Source organism: Phaethon lepturus, unplaced genomic scaffold, assembly GCF_000687285.1.
Source record: "Phaethon lepturus isolate BGI_N335 unplaced genomic scaffold, ASM68728v1 scaffold34213, whole genome shotgun sequence".
Classification (NCBI taxonomy): domain Eukaryota; kingdom Metazoa; phylum Chordata; class Aves; order Phaethontiformes; family Phaethontidae; genus Phaethon; species Phaethon lepturus.
This window is the reverse complement of record NW_010531841.1, coordinates 3,894-15,507: the sequence shown is the minus strand read 5'-3', so window position 1 is coordinate 15,507 and position 11,614 is coordinate 3,894. Positions and strand designations below refer to the sequence as shown.

General features: G+C 40.4%; 2 protein-coding genes across 2 annotated transcripts in view; both read left to right on the top strand.

The window, feature by feature from the left end:
• Positions 1-4,685, top strand: part of LOC104618958 (solute carrier family 2, facilitated glucose transporter member 11-like) — an 8,843-nt gene extending 4,158 nt beyond the window's left edge. Inside the window, exons 4-12 of the mRNA XM_010284684.1 lie at positions 269-393; positions 650-779; positions 1,358-1,506; positions 2,064-2,251; positions 2,388-2,498; positions 3,008-3,109; positions 3,274-3,349; positions 4,015-4,142; positions 4,479-4,685. Of these exons, the coding sequence (XP_010282986.1) occupies positions 269-393; positions 650-779; positions 1,358-1,506; positions 2,064-2,251; positions 2,388-2,498; positions 3,008-3,109; positions 3,274-3,349; positions 4,015-4,142; positions 4,479-4,685 (1,216 nt within the window). The remainder of the gene's footprint in view (positions 1-268; positions 394-649; positions 780-1,357; positions 1,507-2,063; positions 2,252-2,387; positions 2,499-3,007; positions 3,110-3,273; positions 3,350-4,014; positions 4,143-4,478) is intronic.
• Positions 4,686-7,268: 2,583 nt separating this feature from the next.
• LOC104618954 (macrophage migration inhibitory factor-like) overlaps positions 7,269-11,614 on the top strand; it is a 5,176-nt gene continuing 830 nt past the window's right edge. Inside the window, 2 exon segments of the mRNA XM_010284681.1 lie at positions 7,269-7,376; positions 11,492-11,614. The exon segment at positions 11,492-11,614 is cut by the window's right edge and continues 12 nt beyond it. Of these exon segments, the coding sequence (XP_010282983.1) occupies positions 7,269-7,376; positions 11,492-11,614 (231 nt within the window).

The following is an 11,614-nucleotide window of genomic DNA, read 5'->3' as shown; positions in this document are numbered from 1 at the left end:
TTCCCTACTTGTACTGTGGAAATGCTGATGAAGTGCTCCAACTGTTTAAATTCTAAGCTAAGAAATATTAATGAATTCAAATCTAAAGGATCCTGAAATTTTAAGGAATCACTTTGACTATCCAAAGACAAAAATTATTTTGCCATTCCTCAAAACAGCAGGAGTGGCTATACCATGCTTCCTGTTACAGCAAGATTAGTCAAAAGAGTACAAGAGGTTCTCATTTCACACTAAATTCTCATGGGCTGTTTTTTCTTCCCCCCCCCAGAAAAAAGTGCCAAATGTGCACCAACCTGATCATGCTGGTAGCTGCACTTTTCATGGCCTTCAGTAAAACAGCCAAATCCTTCGAGATGATTCTGGTCGGACGCTTTCTCTATGGCATTGGTTCAGGTATGTGCTGATGCCACTCTGGAGTGCAAGCACCCTTGCTATACCAGGATTGTTTCTACAGGTATTTTCATTCTTGGAGAATGATTTTTAAAGCAAATATACTAGGCACTTCATAAAAGTGAAAGACATCATCCCTTTTGCAAGAAATTTTAATCCAAATACTAGAGCGAATGGAAACAATGTAAGAAAGTATGGCATCAGAAAGCTAAGCTTTTCTAAATATTTTAACAGTCATTTATCCTCTTCTATGTTAAAGGTTTTTCTCTCAATATACATCCTCAGTATGTAGGAGAGATTTCACCCAAGAAGCTGCGTGGATTTACCAACTCCACAGTTGCTGTTTTTCTGACACTGGGAAAACTCACAGGACAGGTTATTGGACTACGGTAAATTCTCCAATCTTTCTAACGGGTTACACTAAAAGTAGTAGGAATCTTTCTATAACTTTACCCTCTCACTTAATCAGTGACTGAGAAACCCTGTCACCTTCCCCAAAACAGGCCTTAGCTTATGCCAGGAGAAAAGTTTTGATCATATTTGAGGCAAACGTAGTTTTAAATACAGGAGACAGAAAATTAATTACTCATAATCTGATGTCTTCTTTTTTCCACACCCTTTCTACTAGGGGACTTTCCCCTTCAAAATTTACTATATTTCCATGAAAAGTCTTGGCAAGATGTTTTGGTCCTGTGGTCAAACAGCAGTCCAATGAGTCTCATCAGCTCTCTAGAAATTATATTGGATCCTAATGATATTTAGAAAGTTTTTCAAAATGCCAAATAGTTCCTTTAAAATTGTCAGAAGGAAAAATAGCCAAATTTGTGAAATTTTCCAAATTACCAAGTCAAGTTTTTGGTCCACTGCACCCTTGAATGCAATTTGAGCAATCTTCATCACTCAGAAAAACTTCCTGAACATTCATTCCATTATTTCAGCATCATTTTGTTTCACATACACTTTCCAGGGAGATTTTAGGAAGCGAAGCTTTGTGGCCATGGTTGTTAGCATCTAGTGGACTGTCAGCATTGGTTCAACTGGTTACCCTCCCATTTTTCCCTGATTCACCATCCTACCTCCTGATACAGAAGGGTAATGAGGAAGCCTGCAGGAAAGGTAGAGTGTCTACTTTCCTCACTTACTTCACTTCATTTGGTATGTTAGAGTGACAGCCTCTGCAGAAGACAAGAAAGCAGAGCAGAGCTGTACAGTGCAGTGCAGTGCCATGGAGTAATCACAGAGGCAATTCTAAATAAAACAGTTGAGGTACCTACAGCAATACATCTGTATTAACCTGGGGCCTCACTCAGTCTAATTTAATCAGTTAAGACAAGAAAGATAGATATATATTAGCATGTCTAACATTTCCTACTTCGGTGGGCACTACTTTATTTCTTTAGGCAACTTTTTTTTATTAAATAAAATGTACTTAAATGTTTACTTTGTTTACAATTAAGTTAACTCAACTTTAGAAAGATATGCTATACTGGCAACCAGTGAGACAGAATTCTTCCATTTGCCTACTGCCCCAGAAGCAACCAGATGGCAGAAGCAGACAGCACCGACACCACCATTACCTATGCCAATGGGCAGGCAGACTAAAGGGTTTAATATAACCACTCGTGATGGAACTCTACTGGTAGAATAACGCACTCCCCTTCTCTCCCCAACAGCCATCAGGAAGCTTTGGGGGGAAGGAGACCATCAAGCAGAAATTGATGACATTATGAAGGAGAAGGTTGCAATGACGAGCACGAAAACCTTGCGTGTCCTTGAAGTAATAAAAGAGCGATCTTTGCGCTGGCAACTTTACATTTTGATGACTGTCATGACCACCTTGCAGCTCTGTGGAATCAATGCAGTTGAGTGCCCTCTTTATGCCCAGAACAAGAGACAACACTAGGCAGCATTACAAACGCCTCTAAGTCAATGTTATTACACCAGCTTAGATTTGCAACACTTTTTTCACAGGTGCATTTCCTCTCTGCATTTTTCAGATATACTTCTATTCTTTTGAAGTATTCCACACAGCCAAGTTTGAAGAATACCTTATCCCATATGTGTCCCTGGGAGTTGGGTTGTGTGAATGCTTATCCTCTATACTGTGTGTAAGTCTTTTCAGACTTGAGTTTGAAGGAAAAATTTAATGTGATCAACAATTGTACTTTTCCTTACGTATAACTGGGCTCAGGGAAGATTTGCGTAACCTAAGACGCATCTTCCTGCTTCTGCAAAACCACATGCAGGATAGAAGGCAGCTCTTTTCCCAAATCATTTGCATGACTCTATGTCTTTAGACTCATTTTTATTTTGTAAGATCATTTTCTAATGTTCTGGATTAGATGTGTGTACATATGTGTGCACAATTTGACACATACCAGCACGCAGGAAAGGAAACTGTCCAAAAACAGCCTAGGGTTGACTAATAAACACAGCTTAATTAATAATGAATTAGCTTTGAAGAAGCTAATCAAATTCATTAGAAATTAAGAGACAATCAAATGACATTGATTTTTGTCTATTATTCAGATAAGTTTTCTGTGAAGAACACATAGAGAGGGGAAGAATTATTTCACTTGAGAACTGGGATTTATGACCCTTGTTTTCTGCTTTTCAGAGTACCCTTATAGACCGATTCGGCAGGAAGGTCCTGCTATGGGGAGGATACACACTGATGTGTTCTGTGCTAGCGCTCCTTACCATGACCCTGTCACTGCAGGTAAAGAGGCAGTAACGTTCTGGCTACTTACTCAGCATCAGCCCACCTTTCTGGTCTTGCCTCACAGGATATGTACAAAAACTTGAGTCAGTGGCAGAAAATACAGAGCTCTGCTATTCTGTCATGTGTCTAATGGTTTGATATCACTGATTTCTCACTTTTAGCATCAGTTTTTCTGGATGCACTACTTCAGTGTTATCTTGATCTTCCTATTCGTTATCTTCTATGGAATTGGACCATGTGAGTACATCAATGGCAATGTTGGGAGGAAATTTTGTATCATATTAGTTGGTGACACAACTGGCAGAGGAAGAACAGACTAGTCCCATGGTAAAAAGTTCTGGAAATTAACGAGGTAAGGGCAGATATGTACCAGTGGGAGACAGGAAAAGGATACAGACATCTTGAATTTTATTGCTGATCCCAGGATCTAAATAATTTAAAATACTGTATCATCTTCTCCAGAGGGTTTGAGACAGAAATTTCAGAACAATTTTTAAAATACTCATCTGAAAACAGGATTCTAGGCATTGCCAGGTATATTATAGTAATCATCTTCATTAACTTAGCAAGTTAAGCTTTATGCCTACCAACATGCTTCTGGTGGAACTTGACCAGGAGCCAAAAGGGGAGCTGTTTTTATAAACTACTGTGCTAATAATGGCTACCAGTGCAATATGGAACTGCACAGATCCAGTGGCACCAGAAAGGGGATTCCAGCAAGTATGAGAGAAACTGAAGTTAACAGCTGAAGTCCTAAAGTAACAGCTGCAGTCCCTTTCTGGAATCAGCCAGCAGGCGACCAGTTCTGCCTCTCTGTCATTTTCTACCACTGCCATTGTGAAGATCTTTGGCAGGTGCAAGAAAACAAGTATACTTGGTTTGTGTTTTGCTTTCTTTTTCAGCTGGAGCCACTATATCTATCATGGTTGAGATCTTCAGCCAGTCATTCAGACCATCAGCCTTTCTGATTGTTGGCTGCATCAACTGGATGGGACTGTTTGTACTTGGGATGATTTTTCCATTGATTGTTGTAAGTGCCTCTAACTAGATCCCTCCCCCCAGGCTAATCCACTTCTGAATGCTGACAGGAAGCAAAACAACAGCAATAAATTGCAATGACATGCAAAGCTTAGAGCTCTGTCCAAATACCAAACCTGCCCAGGAACCCCCAGGCCTGTCACAGGAGCAGCAATTGGACTCAGGTCAAAAGTGGCCAGTGGAAATTCCTGGTTTGATACCCATCCTGGTTTGCGTATTGAGCACACCTTTGAATTCTAATTACTAAGAGACAGACTTGCACCCAAGGATGGGGAAATAGAAATGAGATTCTTATTTTCCTTACAGTGTCTCCCATTTCTGCTTACAGGATAACCTTGGACCCTTCTGCTTCCTTATCTTTTTGGGAATCCTTGCTTTATCAGCGATTTTCATCTACCTGTATCTCCCCGAGACCAAGGGAAAGTCAATCATGGAAATAAAAGCAGAGTTCAACAAGCTGAACTTTGGGAAAAAAGAAACCTCAGTCACTGAAAATAACTTTCCTAAGGAACAGTTGTTCTGCACCAAACTCTGAATGTTCAGAAGAGAAATTTGCATCTCTTAGAAAGGACAGGAAACAATGTTGCAAGAGAACTAACAAGGAAATATTAAAAACAGACTGCAAGCTCTCCTGTGTCTTATTCTTTTTTTCTTTCTTTTTAATATAGATACAAAATTTGTTATGCTAGAATTTTGTTTCTTGATGATATCTAAACATTTGCACAGGAAATTCTCACCACTCAGTTTTAAGATCTACTGGATATAAAGAGATTTTTTTTTCTGTTAAAAAAACTTTTACAATAGTCTACCTTATGAAGTTTTAAAACACTTTGTTAACGGTCCATAGGGCCCAAATCCTGCTAGAAAAACATACATACAATCTGTGCTCACAGCTCTGGACCCACAGCCCTGGGCCTCAGTTGGTCTCCCTTGTTCCCAGGAGTCCTGCCCAACCCTACAGTTTGTTACTGAGCTTTCCTAAATGAGGCCTCACTAGCTCTAAGCACCTCGTAATCAGGAAACTGCTGACGTAGCTCAGAGAAGAGTATCAGAAATGTGAAGGACCAAGCAAAATAATTTAAGGAGACAAACCAAGGGAAGGAATGATTAAGAAGGCTAAATGATCATCAGTCATGTGGCTGGGGAAACACAAAAGCCTAAGATATTTGACTAGGAGGCCAATAGAGGAAAAGCTAGATACATGGTTTAGGGTGGCCTGAGCAGGTACAGATTCAAAACTTAGCACAGTCAATTAGGAAAAAATGTTCCAGCCATGATAACAGAAAAAAATATCAAAAGTTAAATTGTACAGTGCAACAATCCTCCTGGAGATGTAATGGAAATCTCAGTGGAGAACATCCTAGTAGCTCCAGGCAGGGATAAGGACCTGCCAAACAGAGATATTATTGTAGGCAAAAGAAGTAAAATGGTTGCTATAAAATAAAGCAAATTCCCAAGAGCATCTGTGGTGTCTAAGGATCTGATTTCCAACCTGGTACATCGGCTTCTGGGAATTACATCAGATGTTTTCAGAGAAGAAAGAGTTTGTTTTGGAAACGTTTTTCTTGTTATGTAAGCAAGCTGCAAATAACTAGTGATTATTGTACCCAGCAGAAAAAATAGGTTGTGAAGTTCATTGGAAATACAGTCTAAGTTTTTCCAAGTGACCACTAAAAACTATAGTACAATTTCTGACTAAATTATTGGGATCATGCTACCTGCTTTCAACAAATCACTTAAGAAAATATTCATTAATATTACAAATAGCGGTTCCTCTCCTTAGGGATGGAGCTGTCGCTTGAGTTTGTTTTTAATGCTTTGACAGAGGAAATATGCCCTGAAAAGGCTCTTTGTACAGACAGATTTTATTTCTGGATTTTTTTCATGATTTTCATTATTTTCAAAATGCTTTGTATACAGGACACACGATCCACTGGCATGTGCTGTAGATAAACACTAGCACATAGTAATTCATCTCCTGAATTTTTATTTGCTGGCTTTTTACAGCAAGGGCGCTACAGTGAAGGAACTGACTCAAAATCAACATACATCACACAATCAACTTAAGCACGTTCACACAGAGGTTTTCACCATTTGAAAGTATTTTTTTAAACTACACCGTTCCAGTACAAGCATTTAGCACAAACCATTGAAAGCTCTCCCTCTTTTCCGCAGGCTGGGGAATGGAGCGAGTAGAAAAACACTTAACTCACAGAAACTACTGGGCATAAAGACACCCATCACCTTTAACATAGAGAGATTAACAAACAGTGTATTTTATCTCCATCGGCATTTTCAACCTGCTTTCCCCACAGACATCCCACTGCGAACACCCCCTACCAAATGCCATATGACCCATCTAAATCACTTCTCCCAGGTAAGACTCCACTAGGCAGCAGAGAGAACTAACTGATTCCAGCTCTGCACATACTCCCGTCTGAATAAAACCCTCTCATTTTAGAAAGCCTGTGGATTTCCTCTCTCTCAGGAGATAGATCCTGTTGACTGTTATGGGATTATTTGCACAACAAAGGAAGAAGTTGAAAGCAAGCCTCCTCTGAGTATGTAGAATCCAGTGCTCACCACAGTGGAAAATCAAGAGCCTGATATTAAGGCATCTTTGTAATGACTTAGTCACAGTTCAGGGAAGGTCTCGACAGCACATGTTGATGGGGTTTTTCTGTTATGGTCTATTCCACAAAGAATTCCAGACCTCACAATTGAAGTGTTCCTCTAAATTTTTTTAATAATTATAAGACTTGCATAAAGAGGCACATTATCACTGTCCCACCCTCAGTCTCTGAAACACTTGCTTTTTCACTGGTTTTCACGATCAGCTGTATCCAAACATAAGTGTCATTTTGGATGCTTTGATTTCCCTCCCAGGGCAGCTGTCCGTCGCCGGCCTGCGCTAGCAGCCAGCAGCCTGCAGATGGCACATGCAGCCTCGCCTCCGAGGCACTCCCGCCCCTCCAGGTCCACCTGCGGAAGGTACCTCTGGCTATTTAAAGGCTCCTGAGGTGCTTACTAGCACAGAGGGGTAAGTCATCTTGCAGGTGAGTTAGAGGTAAAGTTGTGTACAAGGTGAGCGGAGAGAAAACCCTCTTGTGACCCAAAGATGCCCAAATTCGTTGTTAACACAAATGTAAGCAAGGATAAAGTTCCAGAGTCTTTCACGGGGGAGCTCACCCAGCAGTTATCAAATGCAATGGGCAAACCAGCACAGGTAAGTCCAGATGCTCAAATGTTTTCCTTAGCTGTGCCTATGCAATGAGCTATTTCTCAGTGATAGCCTCTCTAAATAAATATACCTAATGACTCACCAGTATTTACAGTCTTGTCTATACAAATGTCAAATACTTGCTTGCTGTAACTTAGCTCTGTTGATGCCTCAAAAGGCTTAGAATATTTAAACTAGCTTTGTGTATGATGCTATTCCATGCAGGTAAAGACACTGGCTATGTGTGGGTATATATACACAGATGTATCTGTGAATGCCTCTAAGAATCTAGCTGACTGAAAGCAGCCTCACCCTCTAACTTCCTTGCTGAGTCCTGCTGAATACATGCTTGTTATCTGCTACCAAATTGCCTGTAGCCTAGTGGTTACAGCTGAAGAGAAAAATAAGGTATTCAGCTTGCTTGGAGATTTAGCAAAAAAACCCATGTGACATCCTGCCACTTAAAGTCAAAATAACAGAGTAAAATCTGTCTGCTGGTTTCACTACCAAACTGAGGGATTTTCACCTGCCAAAATGCATGGTAATATGCTACTGAGGTAAAGTACTGAAATATCAGTTTTAAACAACTATCATTGAAGGTCTTAAGGCTTCTGTTTTCCTAATTAATCCTTAAAGGTCACTATCTGTTTACTGAAGACTGTTGAGGAATATGGAAAAACAAGGTGAAAGCCCCACTATAGAGCTGTAAACTCTATAACATGAGCTACTCTTTAGTTGCTGTAGCAGCAGTGAATCAGTGATAGATTTTTAGCAGCTTTAAGTGCCTTTTCTATGTATTCACTAGCAAATGAGTGCTTTCAGAAAACGTTTCTTATTTTACTTTGGGAGTGATGCTTTGAAACCCTGGAAAGAATGAAGTTCTGGTGCCTACAGAAAGGATTCTGAGGGCTCCCCAGCAAACCTTTCTCAGTGCACTGGGACACCTGAAGTTCTTGAGTAGATCTTTTGCTCTTCATGGAAACAGTGTTCTGAAAAGGCAGTCACCCCAGACTACTTAAGATAAAAAGAGGTCTTTGAACCCCTTAGCAATTGTTTGATAACTGCCACAGGTGGAAGTGTCCTGAGAAGGGAAGAAGGGGGAAAAATAGACGCAAACTTAAAAATAAAGTGGTATAGCTGAGAATATTAGAACAAACTTCTGAACATCTTAAAAATGATAAGAGGAAAACTGTGAGCAGGTGGCATGGTTTTGTCAAAATCAGGGATGTTTTATACAGTCCCACAGTAGTGTCTTATGCTCAGATCTAGTCAACACTTCTATTAATGACTCTGTGGACTGAGGTGTGCAGATGACAATAGGTTGTATGCACAAGAGACAGTAAAAATTCAAGAAGATAGAAATATCTTCTCAAGTCAAGAAGATTTCTTTCAAAAGCTGATTAATAAGTTAAACTGCACAAGAGACAAAGAATAAATCATTAAAGAGCAAAGGATTTGGGGAGCTGTTATAGGTTACAACACAAATAAGAGTTAGACAATGCTTGGGAGCAGGGGAATTTTACTTCTGTTGTGTACAAGGTAAGCCTCAGCAGGAGCACTCCATCCAGCCTCAGGCCCTCCGCTCTTAGAAAGAGGTAGGCAATTAGAGAAGCACCAAAGGAAAAACACTAAGGAAATAAGAGACTGTGAGCATCAAGAGACACTCTGGCTCTTCTAGGAGAGAAGGCTGAAGAGGGAGGCTGTTACGGTAGAGATGGGAACATCTAATTTTTTTTTCCTTCCTCAGGAGAGGAAGCATAAGGCAGGAAGCAGCCAGCTTAACTTGCAGCAAGATTTCAGCTAGTTCTTGGAGGAAGATTTTAAAAGTTTCTGTGACTTCCAGTCAGGTTCTGCATTGGACTTGTGCCATGGACCCCACCAATGGTGTGATGGTTAACAGTACTGACACTTCTTTGACCAGTTAGAAATTATCTGTTCAGCACTGATAATTAGAATATTTCTATTTGTTGTTGCATGGCTGTAGACTTTAAAAGACAGTTGTATGTGGCTGGATGTTCTCATAAAATTGATTTGATGCAGAGTTAGAATTGACCTGAAGAATCCTGGTTCTACTGTGTCTCTTCCAGGCAGATTGTTTGATGTCTGATAAAGGGGCCCCTCTTTTTGTCTAGGGATGGTAATGGAGTTCTATGCAACCAACCAGTCTCATTAAACATGAAGGAAATCAATCTCTGCCAAATTGGACCAAAGTTAGTTATCTCAGGGAATAGAAGCATGCTTTAGGCTTGTATAAGCCTTGTCTCTATCAAAAGCAGGCTAAACTGTAAATGGGAGTAAGAAACTTTTTTTACAATACATGCAGTAATATGATGAAATTTTTATGTAAACCTGATGTGTTCTATCCTTCCTCAAAAAAACACATTTTTTTATCAATCTAGCGGAAATAAGTACTTGCTGTTGCAGGGGGTGGGGGATGTCAGCTGGTGGTTCTTGCATAACAGCTCCTGAATATAAAGCTAGAGGCCAGGGCTGGGATGCAGCTGGAACAGGTTTGTGCAACAGTGTGGAAGGGATATCTAATGGGTCTTAGAAATATACACAGAACAATAAAGAGATGTTTTTGAAGAGGACATGCAAGCTTTTCGTGACAAAGAAGGCAACAGGAAAGGGAAAGTCATAGTTATAACACAGAAAGAAGGAAAGGATTAGGGTGGTCTGGAATGCAGAGCTTTCCTCTCTCAGGAAATGGTACCATTTGAAAAATACTGATTTTTATTTCTAATCAAATAGGGTATTTTCTACTGGAAAACCTGTTTCAAACATTTCCCAAACTCTTCTAAGAAGAAAATGCTGATTAACATTTCAGCTTCATTTTTTTTTTTTTACTTAAAAAATAATTATCTGCTTCCAGGGAGATCTTAAATGCATAGTTACATGTATTGTAACTACATTGGGCATAAAGCTAAGAGCACAGGGTGTCCAGCCAGGGGAGAACAGAGCCAAGCAAGTGGTACCTCAGCAGGATCTCCTTGGCTTATCCTGTACTGCTGTGGTCTGACGTACCTTGCACCCAAACAAACTGTAAGTGATGGCTAAGGCTAATTACCCAGACAACTCCTGGTACTCAGGCTACCTTGTTTTACCTAGAGGGTTAATTGCTGCTGAGTTCCAATGATGCGCTGCTAATAAACGTGGGTAAGAACAGAAGCCAGATGGACGCCAAAGGAACTGATCCCTGGATTCCCCACTGTGTGGATCTGACACTGTGTATTAGCAGCAGGGAAAATTGCAGGCTGGTCAGTAATATTAACATAGATACTTTCCTCTATTTTTCCTGTTATCAAGAACAAAAGTAGGATTAGGCTGTATTTTGTTTAATGAGGGGGATGTTGATTTAGACCTCTGCTACGTCAGTTCACATTTACATCAGCAGGGAAGACTGCAGCAGGAGCCACTGAGGTGCAAAATCTCTCTGGAACATAGGGCAGCAGCAATGCAACTGCACACCCCCCACTCACACGCGGCCTTCCCACACAGGCAGGGAGGCTGGGAGGAGCGTCTGGAGGTATTGCAGGTCACTGAGCTCTTGGAACATCTGAACTTTCTACCCAAAGTTCAAAATCGGTAAAGATGATACTGCAGGGTCCTCCTTCCAATGGTGTACCTGGGCTGAACATCCAGAATCTGTCTTTCAGTAAGTAATTGGGCACACGAGGGTTGAAGGTTGCAACACATCAGGCAGGGAAGGATCTTTGCCACAGGGTAACTTAAGAACAAGAATGAAGCTATTTGCATTTTAATAAGTGGTAAAAAGCATCTCTGAATGCCTGGGACTACTTCTTTTTTAAATATGTGTTGCTAGTTCCTTTAGTTAATACAGCCATTCTGCAGTAGATGAAAGAATTGTAATGGCAGTGCCTGTTCCTAAATGGTATGTCATGGGAATGTGGTTCATACCTTCTCACTTCTGTGACTTGCAGGAAAATATTTAGGAAGTCTAGAAATGCAATGAAGTACATGCAGGAGAATTTCAAAAGCATAACTGATAGGCCTGCACCTATTATCACTGCAGTTTAGGTATGCAAATACCTTCCTGGGTTTTCAAAACTTCTCCTAACGTAAGTAATAAATTATAAATAATATTCCTTTTCTTCCAACAGTATCTAGCAATACAGATCTCCCCTGATCAAGTGATGTCCTTTGGTGGTTCCACAGACCCCTGTGCTATGTGCTTTCTCTACAGCATTGGCAAGATAGGGGAACAGGAGAACAAGGTCTACTCC